Consider the following 22945-nt stretch of genomic DNA (forward strand, 5'->3'; position numbering starts at 1 on the left):
GAGACACATGGGCGGATTTCCTTTTGGCTTTTCTTGGTTAGATTTGGGGGTTTTTTGCGCGAGCGGTTTTGTGTTGGCAGTCTCCTCTGAGGGTTCATCCCTGCAAAAAACGTTCCGAGGCGGGTTTGGAACAGCTTAAACCATATACAATACGGTGACTTATCCCCTGGCGGTTTTAGGAGCGTTCTTTCAGGAAACGGGTTTCTGTGAGGTGTCAGTTTTACCACAGTTTAGTTACCATGGTGATTCATAATGAGGCGGTGGATCTAGACCCAGCCCCAGAAGACATTCTCTCGGTCTGGGGTAAGGAAGTCACTGAACAAAACATTGACAAGTTTTTCGGGCAGGTTGGAAATTTCGCATCTGCCACCCTCTCAGTGGGAGGCCCATGGAGCAACAACCCGCCTAAAGGTTTGCTGGAGGAGAGCTTGGTTCTGTCTGGTGCGTTTGGCAAAAACGGCGGGCGCATAGAAGATTCAGGAGCACGAGCGGAGGAAAGCATCCCGAAAGAGAAAGGACTCCCCGTTGGTAAGGTTCTATCCCCCTCGAAAGCTTTCAGCCCGTCGGGTGGTCTAGAAGACATCATAAACTTCAATTCCAGTCAAGGTTTATGGAGATCTGTTGGGGGTTTCCAAATTTCGGATAAAGAAGCTAGGGATAGAGGCGGTCACTTGGCTGTTAACAGGCACCTTTTTTCAAAAGACCCGATACTCGACGGTCCGGGTGAAAAGGGGGTCTGCTCCGATCTCGGCAAGGTTTCTAATCTAGGGAAGGATGATCAAACCCTTTCCACAGAAAGGGCGGAAGATAAGGGAAGTCAATCTGCAGGTAAGAATGGAACCCCAGAAGGAGTATCGAGCCAAATCCCTACAGGAAAGGATGTTAACCCCTCTGTGGAAAATGTGAATGGAGCTCAAAGGGTACCAGACCCTTCAGGCTTGGATAGAGAGGCGGACCCGGATTGGGAAAGGGTTGGGGAAAAACGTAAGAAGGCGAAACCCTTAAAAAAGAGAAGGGTAGCAGGAAATTTGTTACTGGGAATGGATGTTCAAGTCGAGGACGCCTTGGATGTGGCGGAGTGCATGCTTGTGGGCCGAGTAAGGGGGCGGTTTGTCTCTGGCAAGTTCTTACAGCAATGGGCGGAGAGGCAATGGAAGGAGACCCCGACAAAGTCCTTCATAACGGCCACACTGGTTAAAGGGTGGTTTATGATCAGGTTCGAAAGCAAGGAAGCCATGGAATGGGTCGAAGGAAGAAATTGGGCATTTGGGAATCGCCCAGTCTTTTTCAAAAGGTGGTCTCCTCTTTTCGATGCGTCCAAGGAGAAGGTGGAGGAATTCCCCGTCTGGGTAAGGGCACCTGGTCTTCCCCCGTTCCTTTGGGTGGATTCCGTTTTTTCTTCTATTGGGAATCTTCTGGGTACGTTCTTGGAAGCGGACAAGTCCTTTCTACACACCCATGAAAGAGCCGTAGCCAGGATTTTAGTGCGTCTAAACCCAAGCGAAGGGCTAGTGGATTCGATAAATTTGCAGTACAGGGATTATGTCTTTGAACAGTTGTTGGATTATGAACTTTTACCCTTCAGGTGTCACAGATGCCATGAGCACGGGCACCTGGAAAGGGATTGCCCCTTGGGGAGGCGCAGAAGGAGGACTCATAATCCAGATGAACAGTGGGAGGGAAGCACGAGGAAAGATACGACTTCGACGGAGAAGCAAATCTCAAAGGCCAAGCTTATGGAAGGGATACAAACTCAGGAGGATGAAGCCCTAACCCAGGCTGGAGGGGATCCGGTCAAAGTTTTCGAAGAACCGAGCGGCGCTGAAAAGATCTCTGTGGGAAATGCTGATGTCGCTGCTAGTGAACCGCCCGGTATGCAGTCAGACCCATTAAACTCTGTTTGTTTTCCTGATTCAAATATTGTCCACTCATCTAAAGGGTCTCCTTTGATTAATAAATGCATAGATGATTGTGTAAACATTGAAAATTTAACTGCCGCTATCCCCTCCATCGATCTGAACCGTGAAGTTGTTTCCCTAGAAAACCCGGTCTCAGGTGGTTCCCCCCTGCTCGCTCCTATAACCTTAGATCCCTCAGCAAAAAGGCTGATCTCCTCCCCGATTCGGTTGAGCCGGTGGGTGGTTTGGGTCCTTCATCGTCTAAAAGTTCTAATAAAAAGGGCAGAGGTAGGAAGACAAACCTGTCCAAAGCTCAAGTCAAAGCCAAACTTGATGCGGCTGATGGCAAGCAAATGTTGATTCCTGGGGCGCTTAGAGCAGAAAAACCCCCTGAGGCTGTTATAAAATGATCTGCTTGTCATGGAATTGCAGGGGTTTAACCAGTAAACCCAAAAAACTGGCTTTGAAGGAATTAATCTCTCGATATAATCCGGATTTTGTTTTTCTCCAAGAAACTTTGGGCAGGGGTGCAGACATTGAATCAGTCCTCAGATCTCTTTTTCCAGGGTGGGCCTTCGTAGCCCTGGATGCAGAGGGTCACTCGGGTGGTCTTGCCATCGGTTGCAGGGATGGCAGATTGAAAATTTTGAACCATTGGGGTATGCCCAATGTGCTGGGTATGGAGGTTATTTCCCCTGACTTTGATTTCCCTTTTTTGATAGTAAATGTTTATGGGCCTTGTCAGGCAAGGGTTGCATTCTGGAACGCTCTTCTGCCTAAAGAACTGCTGAAAGGGAAAAACCTGATATTAGGAGGAGATTTAAATTTTTCTTTAGGGAATGCGGAGGCTTGGGGACCCTCTGCCAGAGAAGATCCCCTATCAGATTATTTTGCTAATGCACTCCTATCCCATAAGCTGATAGATGTAAACATTATAAAAGCTAAACCTACTTGGAGGAATAGGAGAACAGGGGAGGAGAGAATAGCAAAAAGACTGGACCGCTTCCTAATCAGTGATTTGATGGCTTCCAATATCCCAATGTTCAGGCAATGGGTGGGTGAAGGGGGAAACTCGGATCACTTTCCCATTCTCTTAGAACTCTCCAAACCTCCCCCAAAACCCGCTGCTCCTTTCAAATTCAACGCTTCATGGCTGCAAGAAGATTCCTTTAATCAGCTTTTCAGGAATATCTGGAGACATCCGGGTAGAAACTTTTTGGGAAACAAAGGGGCTCTCTTTATGGATAATCTAAAAAAAATAAAGAAAGCAACTTTGGAATGGGCTTCAGAAAGAATGAAGAAGCAAAATGAGGAACTGAACAAAATAGATGCAGAACTCCGAGCCCTAGAAGAACCTGAGGCAGATGCTTATGCTACCCTGGAGTCAAAAGAAAATATTGTGACTCTTGAGAAATCTAGAGCAAATATTTTATTGGAAAAAGAGGAAGAATGGAGGCTTAAGAGCAGGGCAATCTGGCTGAGAGCAGGGGATGAGAACACAAAATTCTTCCACAACTATGCAAAAGGCCGGAAAAATGCAAATACAATTTGGAAGCTAAAGGACCCTGAGGGCAGAGAAGCCTCGTCTTTTGAGGACTTGTCAAATATGGGGAAGAATCATTTTCAATCTTTGTTCTCAGACCCAGGAGGGGTTTCTTTAGCTGAAATTATCAGAACAGCTCAAGCTTTCCCTCGCTTTGTGGAGGGGGAGGAGGCAGAAGATCTTTTTAGAGAGGTGACAAGAGAGGAAGTTGAAAGTATAGTTAAATCTATGGCAAAAGACAAAAGTCCGGGCCCGGATGGCTGGACAATTGAACTCTTTACCCATTTTTTTGATCTGATTGGGGATGAACTAACGGAAGTGGTGGAGGAATCAAGGAGGAAAGGTGAGATATATACCCCTTTCAATGCTACTTTCATTGCTCTTATACCTAAAAAAGAGGCCCCGGAAACTTTCGAGGATTTCAGGCCAATTTCACTGTGCAATTGCATCTATAAAATTATTGCCAAAACCATTGCAGTTCGCCTGAAACCGATTCTCTCCAATTGCATCTCATCAGAACAATTTGGTTTTTTAGACGGTCGTCAAATTCACGAAGCTATAGGGGTGGCACAGGAAACCATACACAGTATCAGAAAATCAAACTCGAAAGGGGCTGTGTTAAAAATCGACCTGTCTAAAGCCTATGACAGAATTAGCTGGACTTATCTCAGGATGCTTCTGACTCATCTGGGCTTCAAGGTGGAGTTCATAAGCTGGATCATGGGGTGTATTTCAAATGCAAGCTTTGCAGTTCTAATAAATGGGGCTGCCTCCCAATTCTTCAGGGGACAAAGGGGGCTGAGACAAGGATGTCCTCTTTCTCCTTTGCTCTTCCTCCTTGCTGCAGAAGGACTCAGCAGACTGATATCCAATGCCAAAAGAACAGGTTTGATAAAAGGTTTGGAAGTTGCTGTAAATTTGTTCATTACTCACCTCCTATTTGTAGATGATATTTTACTATTTACAAATGGGAGCTTAAATGAAATCAAAGAACTTAAAAGTATTCTTGACCTGTTCTTGAAAGCTACAGGGCTACAAATAAACTCAAGAAAGTCTCAGCTAATATTGGAGGGTTTCAACAGACAGGAGGAACTCCTGATTTCATCTTACCTACCTTTCGAGTCTTGTAATATGGAAAGTCCTTTCAAATATCTTGGTTTTTGGTTGAAACCACACTCTTATAAAAAGCAGGACTGGAATTGGCTGGTGGCAAAAATCGAACAAAAAATCTCCCATTGGAGCTTCAAGTGGCTATCTCGGGCAGGAAGGTTGACTCTTGTAAATTCTGTTCTTCAGGCCATGCCTGTGTTCTGGGCAGCTCTGACCTGGATCCCAAAAGGCATCCTCCACAAGATTAAACAATTATGCAGCAGATTCCTTTGGTCAGGGTCAAAGGAGGATTCAGTTCTTCCTTGGGTGGCATGGGACAAAATCGCAAGGCCAAAAGACTGGGGTGGATGGGGCATAAAAAACCTCTATGATTTCAGCACTTCCCTGACTGCAAAATCTGGATGGCGTATAATAAATTCTGAGAATTTATGGACCAGGGTAGTAAAACGCAAATATATTGATCCCATGCCTTTAGAAGATTGGATAAGGAATCCAAACAAAAAAGGCAGAAATTGTTCTGTGATTTGGAAAGCCACTACAGAAGCGTTTAAGGTTATAGAACAGGGTCTGGCTTGGCAGGTTGGAAATGGTGAAAATGTGAGGATTGGAAGAGACCCTTGGGTGGGATGTAATGAATCCTACGCTCTATCTCCTGACCTGATAGCTCATCTGGATTCGAAGGGGATATCAGGTCTTAATCAGATTGCAAATTTGGGTCAGTCAACCATTTGGGGCCAAGCATGGAAATCAGAAGAAGATCTAGGAATCGACCCTTTGTGGAGGAACGAGTGGCGGAGTTTTCTTCAGGAGCTAAAGAGATCAAATGTTAGGATTCAGGACAGGCCGGACCAATTGGTGTGGGCTCATGCAGAAACTGGAGCCTACTCCCCAAAGGCTGGGTATTCTTTCTTAATGAAGAGAAAAGGGTGGGACATCCCAGAGTGGTGGGTTAAACCCCTGCTAAAGCTAAAATGCCCAAAGAAAGCAAGATTATTCTCTTGGTGTGTACTAAGAAAGAAAATTCCTACCTGGGATATTCTACAATCCAGATTCAAACAGGGTCCAGGAAGATGCCCCTTATGTTTCTCAGACTCAGAATCCATTCCTCATCTGTTCATTGCTTGTCCTTATGCAAGGAAAGTATGGGAGGAGATGCAAAAATTATTAGGGAAAAATGTTAGATGGGAAGGGGATTCTTTTCTTTCAGCTTGGGAGTATTGGTGGAACCACTACCCAGAGAGGAACTTGAGGAACCTCCCCCCCATTATCTGCTGGGGTATCTGGTTAGCTAGAAATAGAAGCATCTTCAGAGAAAAACTCACTCCAGCGGAAGTGATCGCTATCCAAAGCTCTGCCATTCTGTCTAGTATTCCGGAACCTGAAGAATCTAGGAACACTGCTCCCAGAAAGGAAGAACGAATCAGGGAAGGGATTCCTTGGGCCTATTTCGATGGGGCAGCTCAAAACAATAATACTGGTGCCGGGATCATCATCCATTTAAGCTCCTCTCACTCTCTAAAAGCCTCTGTGGGACTAGGTCCTGGAACAAATAACTTTGCTGAACTGTCTGCCCTCAAACTTCTTCTATGCTGGCTCATAAACAGAAATATCTTCACAGTACAGATCTATGGGGATTCTTTGAATGTAATAAACTGGGTCAATGGAAAATATAGATGTCAAAATTATATGCTGAGGCCGCTCCTGGAAGAGATCCAAAACTTAAAACACCATTTTAATGTTTTCTCCATTGAACATATTTACAGGGACAGAAATGAAGATGCAGATAAGCTTTCTAAAGAGGGTTTGCAGCAAGCTGTGGACTCGTGGAGGATAACCGAACAGATGCATGCTCAGATCCGTGTGTCGGATCTCCCTCCATATACTTAAAATCTTTAAATATCAACTGTTTCAGTTTTCTGTTTCGACAGTTTATCTATATCCGGATCCGGATCTCATGTAAATAATGTTGTTTTACTTTCCTGTTTTGGACTACTTTTTTGGGATCAAACATATGAAAACATGGTGATTTCCTGTGGGTTGTTTTCCTATGTATAGGAGACCCACGGTAATCTGATTTGGACAGTCAAAATTTTTGACAAAGTTGTCTATGAAAGGCAACGTTACAGCGCTGTTAGCAAGCGAGCAAAAGCTTTTTTTTTCTGACTGTTTTGGTGATACACAGAGGAGTATGTCTCTCCCTCTTTGGGACTGTTGTAGGTCTCAAGATCACTGAAAGTTCTGGAATGTTAACTCATATGCTTGTAACTTTTTTATTTCTTATAAAAAAGTTCGTTTTTTCCTTTGGAAAAACTATACATTGATCTTATTTTCTAAAATAATTTTATATGTAGGATAAAATGGGGTATAATAATCATATAACTAGTGTAAATATTTGTATTTTTATTTTTAAAAATAGGTACGAGGCTATTCATAATGGTCATATAACTAGAGTAAATATTTGTATCTTTATTTTTAAAAATAGGTACAATGAGGCTTACTATAAAATTTGAAAATTTTGTTGTCATGAATAATGATAGGTACTTCAATATTTAAGATTTATTTTTTGTATCCTTTGATTTCCCTTGTTTTCCTTTATGTCAGTAGCTCAACTCCAAACTCTCTCCTTTATGAGAGAGAAAAGAAAAAGTTTCTTTACTAGAAAAAGTTTGACTATTGTTCATGACATTAAAGGATTTGTATATCTTTTTAAAATATGAATTTCAATCCTCGAGGAGAATCATATTATTTTCTTGAATTTTATGAGTAAAAATTTACCTCTAAAATTTCTTAGGATCTGGCGTAGAAAGATGAAGACTTTTTGTTTATATGGTACATTTTTTTTTCCTTTTCATAAAAAATTGTAGTCTTTTATCTTCCCATTAGAAGTATTCCTAATGGCTTTTCTAACAATCTTATTTAGCTATTATATTTTCATTTTTACAGCACACCCTCATAGTGAACCTCCCAATAGAAGTCGAGAGTGTTCTCATTACATAAAAATAAAAATAAAAATAAAATAATAAAATTAATAATTATAATAATAATGAATTATAATTAATAATTAAACCAGCCTAGATCTATCTTAACGCTAGATCTACCATGTTCCTAGAGGGATCAAATCTTTTTTCACTCTAAGGGAGGTCTGCCCCTCGAGAAATTTGATCCCTCTAAGAGCTTAGTAGATTCAGAGTTAAGATGGATCTAGGTTGGTAATAAATGTCATCAATATTACCCTTATTTGTTAGAAGATTTAATTCTTTAGTGCTTTAAGAAAATATCATATTTACTTTGGTTGAAGAACAAATTCTTTTAGTTATAAAAAATTCTCTTTTATGTGGATTTTGTGCATTGCAAAATCTAGAGTTAGTGTTAAGATATTAATATTCGTTTTGGTTGCATATGAGGATATGAAATATCACATAATTTATGATATAGCTATCAAGCTCATTAATACAACTCATCCTCCCACATCAATAAACCATTAGAGATTATTAGGCCTTGAGAATTACAAAGTTTGATCAACTCATGACCAAAAAAATCCTCAACTGAAAGGGATTTTTTGTGAAACATAATTTGAAGAAAAATTTTTCTTTTATGTAACAAGGTATGCTTCCAATTTTGTGTTTCAAATTGACCATGAGAAAAAATAGTTTTAATTTAGGGACTTTAGCTTCATTATGTAAGCCTTCCAAAAATGATATAATATCAATTTCAATTGGCATCCAGCATAACATGGGCCTTATGCTTTATGGAAAATCAGAACACAACTTAACATGGGCCCTTTTGCTTCATGGAAAGTGACAACACAATTTAACATGAGCCCTTTACAACATGGCCCTTTACTCCATGGAAAGTCATTAATGTTCCAATATAATATATTGAATGTGTTTATGGACAAGTTGTTTCAATTTGTGATTATTTTATAACTCTTTCTTTATGAGTGCTACAGTGTCCTCACATTAAAAATGTTGAAATTCAAAACTATTTTATTATAATAATCTTTCTTTTTTTTTTTTTTTTTTTCCAGGCAAAATGCTTTCATTAATTCCTCAAAAATTTATAGCATGTATTCCATAGGCCCTCTACTCTCCCAGCTTCACTTCGACCATATTATTTAGGCATAAGAATAGTGAAAAAACTTAAAAGATAAGTCCATTTGCTACAAAAGCCCCTATGACAAACTAACCATATTGCCCAGAAAACATACAGGACCAAAAAAAAACCAGCAATTACCATTTATATAGGGGGGTTCAGAGCATGAGAAGCTCCTGGGACCGTAGGAGGGCCATGCCCTTCATGAGCATGGCAGTTATTATGAGCCAACCTTGCCTCAATCTCATCCAACCTCTCATTGGATCTATGTTTCTTGTAGAAGATAGAAGCAATGCACTCCAAGATCTCTCCCTAAGTGTATTGAACATCATTAATATATACAATGGCTTCATTTCTATCATCATACCTTTGTTGGAGAATGATGTCAAGACTGGCATGGATGTCCCTAAATTATTCTGCTACTAAGGCCAACGTTGGAGGTTGCACCACACAACCTGGTGACTAAGCACAGGCATGGGCCACCTTATCTTCCAAGACCATTTCCTCTTCATTTTCTTGCTCCGCCACTCATTCGGCCCATTCGCTAGGCTCTCCACGAGGGTTGACTCTGCGACATGCTTGCCCGAGTTATCTCTACATGTCTACCAAGGACCCTTTGCACCAAATTTCTCCACCAGGGAGAAGCCCCACACACTTCCTCCTTGCCTATTAATCTCACCCACAAAAGGAACCACGACTACCCAACAACTGTAATATGCAAAGACTTAGTTTAGATACCAGCTTTCAAACAAATTTACTAACTTGTCCAAGGGAAAACCCTCCCCGAGGGCTATCAAACAAGATAACCACCCGAATTTAGCACCCCAAAGCAATGAGACACAACCTTTATTTAGAGCACCACCAACGCTAAAGGGAAAACTAGCTGGGGTGGTGCAATAATGATAAAAGACATATATATGAGAGAAACAGAATAAGGATGGGTTCCTCCTCTTACCAAAATTCTCACACTAGTGTGACAACTTTGCTCTAGAATGATCTCTATCTGCTATACTTGGGGGTCCCTAGCTACAACCTCCTTCTTAGACACTCCCAGCAAATTCCCCCAACCTTTATCTCTAGGATCCCACACCCCTCTCATTGATGCTTGAACAAGTCTGGCATTACACATGATCCACTCCTGACCATCTCCTCTTAATACCAAGGTGTCCAGAGTAGCGAGCATGCATAGATAAAAAAAATTGTGCCTGTTCGGCTAGAACAAAACCACTTAGCCAACCTCCCATACCAAGGAACCAAATGCAAAGTATTGTGTCTCACTCAGCCAACATCCCATACCAAAGAACCAAATGCAAAGTAAGGTGCTAAAAAGACAAGCTATATAACATGTTAAATCCTTTCGATGGTTCTGAGCGGATGATGTCACTTGTTTAGGCCATCACCTTTCATATCTCCATGCGTCATATCACTCTATTCGACTCACATGAGAACAAGCTCCATACCACTTGCCGACCCTTCTCCACCGTACTTGCCACTTTCCTCACCCTAGCTAGATTTCATATTAAAATTTTACTTATCATTTTTAAATTGGTTATTTCTTTTAATAAATTTATTTTTCATTTCTCATAATTTAATTGATTTTTTTATAATATTCTCCCTCATTATTTTATTCCCTATATGTTTTGAATGGTTTAATTTTCATCTTATCTTTGAAAATTTATTAAACTATCACAAAATAAACATCCCAATGATAATACTTGACCATAAAACTATTAGAAAAAATTTACGGGGGTAGAGGATAGGAGTCTTGCTCAAAAAAATTGGTTGTGGCAAAGTCAATTCAGTTGCGGAAAGGATATTGCAACTACATAGAGGCTTAATAAAACATAGAATTCACTCACGGAAAAAAAAGAGTAAAAGTAAATGGTTGTGGTAAATCTACTCATGAAGGTTTAGAACCACATGACAACATAACATACTTTGTATTATATTATAAAAAAATAGGAAAATACATTCACATGATAAATTGGAGGCTGCTTTTCCAAGTAAAACACTAAAGTCTTATTGCGATTTACACTTCACCCACCAATATTTCCTCCACAATTTTCTTCTCACTACCTCACACACTTTCACCCTCTCTCGCTCTCTAACTTTCCCAAAATTACAAATGACTTTTACATCCATATTTATCTCAACATACAAATTTGAAATTAATACATGACAGAGCAAATAATTAATAGGAAACATGGGTGATTTTACGTAGTAATTGGTTTTCTGATCTTGCAGGTGTTATGGAGTGTGGGCAATAGTCACAGAGTGAATGCTTGCCCATACCTATTTACCAAAATTCATTAAGTGTCGTAAACTCTCTGTTATGTTGTGAAATGGTCAGCGTTGTACTTTTCTCTGACTTTAGTCTTTCGCCTACAAACAAAATCGCAAGCGTGCAGTAGTTAACTAGGCAAGCATGATGTTTGTCAGTGTGTTTAAGGCGGTGGTTGAGATTAATATTTCCAACACTCCCCTTAATCACAATTTCCGCCATTGGGAATTCCCAAATAATCTCTGAGATAAACAAAACTTTCACGTGCCAATGACTTTTTGAAAATATCAACAAATTGTTCCTATGACCTACAGTGCTGCAACACAATTCATCATTGTTAATGAACTCTCTAATAAAATGATATTTAGCTTCAATATGCTTGGTCCTCTTGTGAAAGAAAAAATTCTTTGACAATTCCATTGCTGATGTGTTGTCGCAAAAAATAGTTGTCATTCCTTCCTGGTCGTGGCAAAGATCCCTCAACATCCTTCTCATCCAAACTTCCTGACACGTTGCTGTTATTGCGACGACATATTCAACTTCTACTGTTGACAGTGACACTATTAGTTGTTTCTTGGAGGCCCATGAAATGGCTTCGAAGCCCAAATGAAAAACATATCCTGACATTCTCTTTCTGTCATCGAATCTTCCTACCTAATCACTGTCAGTGTAACCAACCAGCCTAAAATCACTTGTTGTGGTGTATAAAACGCCATATTGTTTTGTCCCATTGACATACCTTAGAATCCTTTTCGCTATTTTCCAATGTGTTTCCTTGGGTGTCTCCATAAACTTCATCACCAAACTCATTGCATACATTATATCCGGCCTAGTGGTGATCAAATACATCAAGATGCCTATCATGCTTTTGTATAATGTCGGATTGACATTGTTGCTGCAATCTTCTTTGCTCAACTTCAACCCCATGACAGTTGGAGTTGGTGCAGGCTTGTTGTTCTGCATTTTAAACCTATCCAAAATGTCTACTACATACTTTGCTTGAGAAATAAAAATGCCATTTTATGTTTGCTTTACTTCTATGCCCGAAAAATATCTTAACAACCCCAAGTCGGTCATTTCAAATTCATTCTTCATGACTTGTTTGAAATCAATGATGAGGAAATCATCGCTGCCCGTGAAAATAAAATCATCTACATATAATACGACAATAAGAATCTTACCATCGCTCTCTTTGATGTAGAGGGTAGGCTCTCTAACACATTTGTCGAAACCATTGTACAACAAGTAGGCATCTATCCTATTGTACCATGCACGTGGTGTTTGCTTCAGCCCATAAAGAGCTTTCCTCAACCGATACACTTTGCCTTCTTGGCCTTCTACTTCATAACCACGCAGTTGCTCAACATACACTTCCTCTTTCAACACTCCATTTAAGAATGTCGATTTTATGTCCATTTGATACACTTTCCATTTATGTTGCACGATAATCACCACAACTGTACACACTGTCTCCATCCTCGCGACTGGCGTGACCGTATCCACATAATCTCTTCCATGCTGCTACTTGTATCCTTTGACAACTAGTCTTTCTTTGTGTCTTTCAATCTTTCCCACAATGTTGCTCTCAGTCTTATAGACCTACTTCACTCCAATGACATGTTTTCCTTTTAGAAGGTTCACTAACTCCCATGTGTCGTTCCTTTCTATTGCTTATATTTCTTCTTCCATTGCCGCAACCCATTTTTCTTCTTTGACTGTGTCTTCAAGGTGGATTGGGTCATCTACGTTAAAAAACAAAGCAAATAATGAATTCATACTAGCGCTGCTATCAACTTCATCTTTTTCATAAATTTAATTTAAAATTATGAATTTTTGTCTTCTTGTGCTCGCTGAAGATGGGCTTGACATGTCACTTGGTGTTGCGCTCTGTGGCGTGCTTGGAGAAGCACGTACTTGACTACGTGACGTTGTCCTATTATTTTTTGATGGTGTTGCGCTCTATGGCGTGCTTGGAGAAGCACGTACTTGACTATGTGACGTTGTCCTATTATTTTTTGATGGTGTTGCTTGGTGTCCGCTTTGTTGCACTTGAATAGGAGTAGAGGGAGTCATTGTTTGCTGCTGTCAATTCCTCTTTATCCTCATGTGGTATACATGCTTTGACATTGACTATCTTCTCTAAACTTCCATCCCATGCTTCTTCTTCTATGAACTACAGATCTATGTTGATTATGACCTTCTTGGTTGATAGATTGTAAAGCTTGTACGCCTTGGATTCATCACTGTATCCAACACCCTTGTTTTCCAACTTCTTCCTCAAATCATCCCGGACATGTGCATATGCCACACATCCAAAAACTCTCATGTGAGTGACACTATGCTTTCCTCCACTCCATGCCTCTTCAGGAACTATGTTTTGGACGCTTTTGGTCGGATATCTACTCAAGATATGTTGCACATGCAACAGCTTCAGCCAAATAATCGTTTGGCAAATTTTTTTCCTTCAAAATACTCCTTGCCATCTCCATAATGGTCCTATTCTTCCTTTCCGATACACCATTTTTTTGAGGTGTATACCTTGTTGTAAATTGCTTGTGAATTCCATGCTCCCTGTAAAATCAAAGGAAGTCATTTGAGATGTATGTGCCACCTCTATCAGTCTTGAGGACTTTGATGTAGTGTCCACTTTGCTTCTCAATAAGAGACTTGTATTGACAAAAGTGCTCAAACACTTCACTTTTATGTTTGAGGAGATAGACCCATGTCTTCCTCGTGTAGTCATCTATGAAGGTCAAATAAATAGTGGCTGGCACCAATTGATGGTGTATGTATTGGTCCACATAAATCTAAGTGGACAATCTCCAAAGGTGCCTTTGCCCTTACTAACTTTCCTGTTGGAAATGTCTCTCCATGTTGCTTACCCAAGATACATCCTGCACATAAGTTGTCCAGTTTTTCTATGAGTGGCAATCCATTCACCATGTCTTTCCTATGCAACAAATTCAAACCTCCAAAGTTGAGATGTCCAAACCTCAAATGCCATAACCAATTTTCGTCTTTGACCTTTGCTTGAAAGTTTACTTGTATGACAACTACATCTTTTCTTCCATCCTCTTGTGAGTTCATTGATAGTTGTGCTTGTGCACCTTCTTCTTTCAAATTTGATCTTATCTTTAAGGGAAATATTCTATTGTTTTTCATCTAAACCTTTGCAATTAACTATCTGCTTAGAGGTCTAACCAAAATTGTGCACACGTCATTTTTGAAGAAGACATTGTAGCCATTTTGCATGAGTTGTCCAATGCTTGTGAGGTTATGCTTCAGACTGGGGACAAAGTAAACATCTGAGATGTGCTTCTTCTCCCCCTTCTTTGTTAAGATATTAAATCTTCATTTTCCCATGATAGAGACTTTATCAATCGCTAATGTCACTTTAGATTTCACACTTTCATCCATATTGGAAAACATTTCTATGTTCCCTAACATGTGGTTGCTACACCCTGAATCTAGATACCATATATCACTTTGTTTTTATTGTGCTACATTACAAGCTAAAAACAGCTATCATGGTTCTGATTTTATTTTGTGAAATTTACACTTGGTTTTCTACTAATGTCATATTGCGTCTTTCTACATTCATTTTCATAATGACCATACTTCTTACAGTAATGACATTGAACTTGAGATTTATCATACCTCTGACCTTGTTCTTGATTTTGGCATGGGCCTTGAATTGGATTTTAATTGCTGCCACTTCCACTTGAGCTTGAAGGGCTGCTTCTTCCACCTCTGTGTGAGCTTCTTCCTCTTTCTCTAGCATATGATCTTCCTCTGCCTCTACCTTGACCAAATTAAACTTATGTCTTGAAGACATGCTCCAATGAGAAACTTGTTGCTCTATTCAGTCTATGTTCATGAGAAATCAGTGATGCATGAAGCTCATCCACTGAGAATTGTGAGAGATCCTTTGTCTCTTCTATGGCCACAACAATGGCATCAAACTTTGTTGGCAGACTTCTCAAAACTTTCTCAACTATTCTCCTTTCTTCAAGTGTCTCACCATGAGACCCCATTTGAGTAACTAGCCTAATTACATGTGTAAAAAACGAGTCTACATTCTCAGACTCTTTTATACAAAGTGTTTCAAAGTCTCTTCTCAACATTTGCGGCTTTTTTGTTTTGACTTTTTCCATGCCTTCGTAGGCTATCTGGAGGGTATCCCATGCTTTCTTGGACTTCGTTGCTGCGGCAACCTTTGGGAAAATACTTTCATAAAAATGAAGAAGAGGGCTTTTGCATCCTTCTTCCTATTTCCCTTCAACAAATCCCTTTCTATTTGAGACAAGGCATTGTATTGTGTTGCATTTGTTGGTTTTGAAAACCATTCTCCACCAAATCCCAAATGTCTTGAGATGGGGCCTTCATTGTAATAGTCCAATAATCATAATTTTTGCCATTAAACTGAGGTATATGAGGATTAGTGAACCTTGTGGTTGATGTTTCCATTTTTGAGTGAAAAAAAGTTAGTGAAGATGTTGCCATTTTTGAGTTCGAAAAAAAACTTTGCTAAAAATATGCTAGAAAAAAAAATCTGCCCTCAAAACAATTTTAACTGCTAGTTTTACACTAACAAAATTTAAAGCTCTGATACCATGTTAGAAATTTACGAGTTAGAAATTTACGAGGAGTCTTGCTCAAAAAATCCCTTGTGGCAAGGTCAACTTCAGTTGGGGCAAGGATATCACAATTACACAGAGGCTTAATAAAACATAGAATTCACTCAGGAAAAACAGAGTAAAAGCATATGGCTGCAGTAGATCTACTCATGAAAGTCCACATCCCAGCTTAACATACTGTGTATTATATTATAAAATATAGGAAAATACATTCCATTGATAAATTGGAAACTGCTACTCCAAGTAAAACACAAAAGACTTACTGAGATTTATGCCTCACTGGGTTGCAGAGTAATTGTCTATAAAACTGGTTTTCATGTGCCCACCAATATTTCCTCCATGATTTTCTCATCACTACCTCACACACTTTCACCCTCTCTCCTCTCTAACTTGGCCAACATTACAAATGACTTTTACATCCATATTTATCTCAACATACAAATATGACATTAATACATGACAGAGCAAATAATTAATACCCAACATGGACCATTTTACATAGTAATTGGTTTTCTGATCTTGCAGGTGTTGTGGAGTGTGGGCAACAGTAGCCGCAGAGTGAATGCTTGCCCATAAGTATTTACCAAAATTCATTAAGTGCCTTAAACTCTTTGCTATGTTGTTGTACTTCTACTTTGACTTAGTCCTTTCGCCTGCAAACAAAATGGCAATTCACTGGGCAAACATGGTATTTGTCCATGCAATGGTTGAGATTAATATTTCCAACAAAAACCACCTCCTTAAAAAATCACAATTCTTCATCATCGATATCATTGTAAAATATTGTATTGAAGTCAAAGTCATTGCAATTATTTTCTGTTGACCTTGCTAAAGTGAATGTAATATTCATTTGCCTCTCAGCCCTGGTGTGTCTGCTAGCGAGTGAAATAAACTTTTAATATTGCACGCGATTTACAATACGCAACGCTGCCTAAATAACACCAGAATCGTTTCAGGATCAGCGGCTGCTTCTAATTTCCTCGAGGAACGCCGGAGCACTGTATAAAAAAATTGTGGAACATTGGGTAAAATTCACCATGACAAAAGAGGTTGCTGGAATATGGCGCCAGTGGGCGTGCTGTTATGTTTAATGGCTGTCATTAGGGCTCAACCAGGTATGTGATCCAACAGCTAATGAGTGTATTTTCTGCGCTTTAGATTCGGTTTTTCTGCGCTTTAGATCCTCACTTGATATCTTGTTGCAGACATTATGTTTTGATTTCCTAAGTTACTGGTGGTGTGGCAGGATTTCTGAGTATTAGTTGCGGAGGGAGAACGAATTACACTGAAGATAATATAGCATGGGTCACTGATGCTCCTTACATAGACGTCGGCGAGACAGCCGACATAGGGAACGCCTCTCAGGGAGCCTACGGTTCTTACTTGCACCACCTGCGATTATTCCCAAAACCCCTCAACAAGTCTTGCTATCAGCTGCCTGTGTCCCCTAATGTGCCGTACCTCCTCAGATTATGGTTTGCAGTTGGAAATTACGATGGCTTCACAGAATTGCCAAGCTTTTCTTTCTCTATTGAGACGACCGGTTTGTTGGCCGTGGTAAAGAGAACAACCCCGGATGTAGATGTACATTATAATCAAAGAATATTTGTTAGTTCTGGCACTCTGCTCTGCGTTTGCTTGATCAGGACCTCGGAGTCTGACGATCCATTTATTTCTGCCATTGAATTGAGAACCTTCCAAGATGGCATGTATGGAGAAGTTAAGCCAGGAACAATGTCGTGGCCAGGAACATATGATGTCGGTGGAGAATCTCCTATTAGGTATGAAATTTATACATTTACAATCTCCTAAACCTAAAGATGTATGCCAGAACCTAAACAACGCCTTATATAGAATATGCTGATAGATAGATAGATTAATTCTACGCCTTGGGACTGGCACTATGTCAAAAAATTCAATTTTTACCAATACTGCTTATGTCAAGTATTGGATATGCTGATAGATAGATACATTAATCCTACGCCTGCTTTTGTCAAGTATTGAGCTGAATAGTTTCTTTTTCTGGTTAATTACGCAGATATCCTCAAGACAAATTCGACCGCATCTGGACCAATCAATATTTAGCTGCAACTACGCCAGGTGTTGTAATCTCGCAAGAGGCCATTTCAACGCACAATACCAAAGACCTTCCTCCCACTGCTGTCATGCAAACAGCGTGGCTTGGAAACAGCAGGGACATCAATATTAAATCTTCCCCTTACGGTACCAGATCATTACTGCTGTTGTATTTTGCAGAGATCAAAAAGGTCAACACCTCTGAATCGAGATCTTTCTACGTGGAGATAAATGGTGAAACAAATTCAAAAATCATTACTCTGGCGCCGAATTATTCCACCCTTGAGCTACCATTCCTCCTCCATCGAGTATATTCTTTTAACATCGTGAAGGCCCCTAATTCTACCCTGGGTCCAATATTAAACGCCTTTGAGTATCATTGGCTATATGACACGGATGAGGCAACGTATTCTCAGGATAGTAAGTGGCTTACTAAACTTCTCGTACTGAAATTACAAAATTATATGTCTCTTCATTCAATTCCTAACCCAGTACTTCTTTAATTGCAGTTGACGCTCTTCACTCTATCAAAATAAATTTTGACATCAAAGATTGGATTTCCGATCCTTGCTATTTGTTCCCGTGGAAGGGTATTGGCTGTGATAACAGTTCTTTGCCTATAAGAATTTCCGAAATGTAAGCTCACTCTTCCATTTGAAATCATAAAACTCACCAAACTTTTCGTTAAAATTGTATGAGCTCACCGTAATCTTCTTGTTGCCAGCAATTTGTCAGGCAGGAATCTTGCAGGATCGATGCCTAGCAGTATTGGACAATTGACTGCCTTGGTTAATCTGTAAGCAGAATTTTGACTGTTCTTTTATGTGTAACCCTGTGTGAAAAATCCTGAAAAGATATGTACAACAAAACCCAATCTAGATTATAGCATCAATGCTTGTTGCTACACTTTGGTTGGTTATGGAATGTCCATAGAATGAAGTTTTCAGGAGATTATTAATTTGGTAATATGTAATTTTTAATGAAGTTCGGTAAAAAAAAATTGTATATTTCCATATTAGAATATTTTTTTTTGTTTATTTGGTTTTTTTGGTCTCTCTTCCGATACCAATTTGTTAGAAAAATAGAGAGGAGAAACACAATAATTAACACACACAAGTCATAGGAACTGCTACATATCAAAAAGGAGAAACACAATAATTAACACACACAAACCATTCGAACTGCGGTATACCAATTTGTTGCAAAGGCAGAGAGAAGAAACACAATAATTAACACACATAAGTGTTACCGCTCTTCAATTGCTCACACAAAACTTTTTGATCATTACAATGAATTCACTTTAGACCTTTTCCTACCAAAAACTCTAACTTGACATGCACGCATTTACTAAATTCAACCTTTCCAAATATAGGGTGAACTCAAACTGCTAATATTAAACTCAACTTAACTCACACTAACTCAGCTAAACTGAGACTCTAAATCTGGACTGCATTCCATGCTGGAGTAATTATTATTTCCAGCAATTTACAAAGGAAGAACAAAATTGAAATGCTTTATGTCTTTGAATATTATATATTATATCGAGCCTTAAACATATTCAATGTTGATGTTGAAATCAACAGGTCACTGGAGAATAATCATATAATTGGAACTTTGCCAGATTTATCCAATTTAACCATGTTGGAGAGGCTGTAAGTGTTTTTCTCAATTTATCATATTCATTTTGCAGTATCCATTTCTTAAATTTGACAGAAAATTTTGCTTTAATTGCTATGCAGATATCTCCAAAACAACAACCTGAGCGGTAGTGTTCCAGAGTGGCTATCTGAACTGAAAAATCTTAAAGAGTTGCAAGTCTCACTCCCATTCTTGTTCAATGTTAAATAAAATCAGTTTATAATATTTGTAATGAAATCTTCTTTATTTTTTATTACAGGAATATAGAGAACAATAATTTCAGCGGTGCAATTCCTGCCAATCTTTTGCTCCATTGTTCGTTGAAATTCAAGTATTATATTTCCACACAAATTCCCTTTCAAGATATTTTCCAGATCAAGAATTTTTCATATTTTAAATAGAAATGCCACATAGTAATCATGAATAGTTCAAATTCTCATCATCTCTCTGCATTACGTTCATTAAAAATCTCTCTTTATTATGTTTCAGTTATTCTGGAAACCGCTACCTACCTATGGATAAGAGGGAATGTACTCCAAAGAAATCAAAAAATAATACGTCGAAGGTGGTCCTTGTAACAACAGTACTCAGTGCAATTCTAATCGTCACTGTGGCGTTGATAGCAGGTATTGTTGTGTATTTCAAACAGAGGCGAAAGGAAGCAGGGGTTACAAACAACAACAGATTGGTGAAAACAGAATCGAAGCCTTTCTTGTACCAAGGTCAATATTAGAAGATTATTATGCTATATAATGGAAATGTATCTTATAGATGAGAGATGATTATGATTTTATTTTGTGTGTAAAAATTCCAAATTTTCATTTATATAACAAACGAGTTTTGCCCTAGTAAAATATTAAGTTTAACCTATATGAAGAGCTTGCAGAGTCCTCAATGATTACTGTGCCAAATCCAACAAAGTCCCGCGCTTTCACTTTAGATGATATGATTGCTGCAACAAAAGACTTCAGTACAAAGATCGGACAAGGGGGATTTGGATCGGTGTTCTTTGGTGAGTTGCCCGAAGGGAAATATATTGCTGTAAAAGTGCTTTCCTCCTCCTCCCACCAAGGAGTTCATGAGTTCTTGAATGAGGTAAAATATAAGCTCAATTTACAGGTTTTGCTGTGTTCTGTTTGGAAGTGTATTGATTCATCAAAATTGTTAGCCAAATGTGAAAAAAAATAGTTGGATTTTTGGTGAAATTTTATACTTGAGTTTATGTAAAGTGTAAATCCAAGCATTCCAATTGTTAACTTTAAAAAACTGAAATTTTATATTTAAAAATTCATACAATTTATACTTGACTGCATGGCTCTAAATTATATGTATGCCATGAACAGGTTGATCTTCTTTCTAAAATCAATCATAGGAACTTGGTATCTTTGCTGGGCTACTGTAACGAATCAAGAGAAGTTATGCTTATCTACGAGTACATGTCAGGAGGGTCCCTAAGGGACCACCTTTATGGTAAATTATATGGCTTGATAATATTTTTGTTTCCGTTGATAGAATAGCCCAAGCAACCTACCTGAATTTGATTTTTATTCTCTCCACACCTTTTATTCTCTTCACAGGTGTGAATGCAGGAAATTCAGAACTAAATTGGAAAATAAGACTCAAAATAGCTTTGGATGCAGCTCATGGTAAGTCTAAAAGTGAAATAATAATAGACAATATAAATTATCAGTATTATTAAGGGGAGAAACTATTTATGGAGATTAAAACTGTTTTACAAAACTTTAGTGTAAGCTGCGCACAACTTGAGTGTTAGTATTTTATAGATAAATAAATGTTTTTAAGGTTAACATTTAAGTTGAAGTGAATTACTTATATATATTAAATAGTTTATTTAAACGGTTTAAATTTAAGTGAAACCATTTAAATTTAAGTTTAAAAAAATAAAAAATACAAAAATAAAAAAATAAATTAAATTGAATAAAATTATTCAGAAAAATAATTGTGAAAAAATTATTTCTTTTATAAATTAGAATATAAATATATCATTTAATTAACATCATATTTGTATGTCAAGGTTTGGAATATCTGCATACCGGCTGCATTCCTAAGATAATTCACAGGGACATCAAAACCGCCAACATACTTTTAGACAGCAATATGAATGGAAAATTAGCCGATTTTGGTCTTTCAAGGATGACGATTGATGAGAAGGCCACTCATGTTACCACTGCAGTGAAAGGAACGTTAGGATACCTAGATCCAGAGTACATCCTAACCCAAATAACTGAACTTATTCTATATGCAATATTCTTTAATATTCTTTATGTTAATGAATTCAATTCATTACTTTGAGTATATGTAATTTTTCTGCCGTGCTTTCAATTATGTTCTTCAAGAGAACAGCCATTCCCAAGTTTTATTTCCACCGTACTTCGATTAAAAGTAAGTTGATGAGGGGAATATTTTGACAGGTATTTCAACACTCAAATGTTGACAGAGAAGAGTGATGTGTATAGTTTTGGAGTGGTTTTGTTGGAGATCATATGCGGTAGAAAACCCATAGATCTGACCGTTGCTGAAGAAGATGTAAACATCATAAGATGGGTAAGAAATCTTCTCACGAATCATCCAACGTTTAAATAGAAATATTTTGCAGGGCAACTTTTTCAATGAATTTTTTGAATGTTTACAGGTGACACCGTATCTATTGGATATGGATAAAAATGCGTGTATTACAACAGAAATTATAGACAAGAGGTTGGGTAGTGAAGGTTACAACATGAAATCCATCACTCGTGTCGCCAAAGTCGCGATGAGATGTGTTGAGGCTGAACCGTCTTCCAGGCCGAGCGTGAGTGACGTAGTGGAAGAGCTGAAGAAGGCTCTGAAAATTGAGAATAAGGTTTCCATTTCAGAGGAGATTCGCATCGAAGGGGGGGATTCGAGTAAAGGCGAGGGAATGGAGTGGAGTAATCAGGAAGAAGATCAGTTCGCGAAGAAGTAAAAGTGGATGTGGATGTGGATTGAATGTCAAATCCAGGGGACTCTCTATCATGTAACTCAATGACTACTTTGCAGTTTTCAATTTGCAACTTGATTAGGCCTATGTTATAATATTATTGCATATTTCAAGAATTTGATAGTTAATTTTTTTTTTTTTATCTCCCATCCACACAAATCAAGAACTCATCCTTGTTTTTAAATTCTAACATTTAGAACCTGGTTTATGAAAGGTCTAACACTTTTTTCATCCAACATTCTATCTGAGAAACTGCACATATGAGGAACTTTAATTGTTTAACTGACTTACTTGACCACTACCGCTTATTGAATTTAATTGCTCAACTGATTGACCTTACCACTCTTACTACCGCTGATAAAATTTAATTGTTTAACGGCTTGAGTTAACCACTGCCGCTTATAAAATTTATTTGTTTAACTGATTACTTGACCACTACTGGTTATGAAATTTAATTTTGAACTATACATTTAAATAACTTTAATTGTTTAACCGATTGACTTGACCACTAACGCTTATAAAATTTAATTGTTTAACGGATTGACCCGAACATTACTATTTATACAATTTAAAATAAAATTGATTGATTACAGATCTCAGGGATGTAAACAGTTAAACAGAAAATCATGTGATGCCAATGTGAAAAAGACAACAGTGACATTGCGCAATGTGTTAAAAAGGTAATAACAT

General features: G+C 38.4%; 2 protein-coding genes across 6 annotated transcripts; both read left to right on the forward strand.

Moving 5' to 3' along the window:
- The first annotated feature begins 239 nt into the window (after nucleotides 1–239).
- Nucleotides 240–6438, forward strand: LOC149210051 (uncharacterized). Its single transcript, XM_089398849.1, has 3 exons — nucleotides 240–2134; nucleotides 2331–4353; nucleotides 4633–6438. Exons 1-3 carry the CDS (start codon nucleotides 240–242, stop codon nucleotides 6436–6438), a joined length of 5724 nt encoding a protein of 1907 aa, XP_089254975.1.
- Nucleotides 6439–16385: 9947 nt separating this feature from the next.
- Nucleotides 16386–22426, forward strand: LOC149210052 (putative LRR receptor-like serine/threonine-protein kinase At1g67720). 5 transcript variants are annotated; one of them, XM_089396590.1, is made up of 16 exons: nucleotides 16386–16676; nucleotides 16808–17342; nucleotides 17600–18057; nucleotides 18147–18273; nucleotides 18362–18433; nucleotides 19221–19289; nucleotides 19377–19448; nucleotides 19535–19606; nucleotides 19765–19840; nucleotides 19925–19997; nucleotides 20153–20370; nucleotides 20619–20745; nucleotides 20853–20921; nucleotides 21311–21500; nucleotides 21708–21840; nucleotides 21929–22426. In XM_089396590.1, the coding sequence occupies exons 1-16, from the start codon at nucleotides 16622–16624 to the stop codon at nucleotides 22238–22240; spliced, it is 2658 nt and encodes an 885-aa protein (XP_089252716.1). In that variant the 5' UTR covers nucleotides 16386–16621; the 3' UTR covers nucleotides 22241–22426. The 5 variants fall into 5 exon arrangements, with proteins under 5 accessions (XP_089252716.1, XP_089252717.1, XP_089252714.1 ...); XM_089396591.1 differs by having other exon boundaries at nucleotides 20162–20370; nucleotides 21929–22424; XM_089396588.1 differs by having other exon boundaries at nucleotides 19377–19445; nucleotides 19765–19997; nucleotides 21929–22425.
- Nucleotides 22427–22945: the final 519 nt, after the last annotated feature.

This window comes from Pinus tabuliformis, chromosome 1_2 (assembly GCF_031772625.1).
Source record: "Pinus tabuliformis cultivar Carrire ecotype Pingquan chromosome 1_2, CPIR1, whole genome shotgun sequence".
Taxonomy (NCBI): Eukaryota; Viridiplantae; Streptophyta; class Pinopsida; order Pinales; family Pinaceae; genus Pinus; species Pinus tabuliformis.

What these genes read in the sequence shown, in the direction of transcription:
- LOC149210052 (XM_089396587.1), top strand. Translation starts at nt 16,622, where the DNA reads ATGGCGCCAGTGGGCGTGCTGTTATGTTTAATGGCTGTCATTAGGGCT. An exon ending in TTAACCATGTTGGAGAGGCT is followed by an intron (nt 19,290 to 19,376) that starts GTAAGTGTTTTT and finishes ATTGCTATGCAG; the next exon opens with ATATCTCCAAAACAACAACC. An exon ending in GAAGCCTTTCTTGTACCAAG is followed by an intron (nt 19,998 to 20,152) that starts GTCAATATTAGA and finishes ACCTATATGAAG; the next exon opens with AGCTTGCAGAGTCCTCAATG.
- LOC149210051 (XM_089398849.1), top strand. Translation starts at nt 240, where the DNA reads ATGGTGATTCATAATGAGGCGGTGGATCTAGACCCAGCCCCAGAAGAC. An exon ending in TCCCCGATTCGGTTGAGCCG is followed by an intron (nt 2,135 to 2,330) that starts GTGGGTGGTTTG and finishes ATGGAATTGCAG; the next exon opens with GGGTTTAACCAGTAAACCCA. An exon ending in TAAAAGGTTTGGAAGTTGCT is followed by an intron (nt 4,354 to 4,632) that starts GTAAATTTGTTC and finishes TATAAAAAGCAG; the next exon opens with GACTGGAATTGGCTGGTGGC.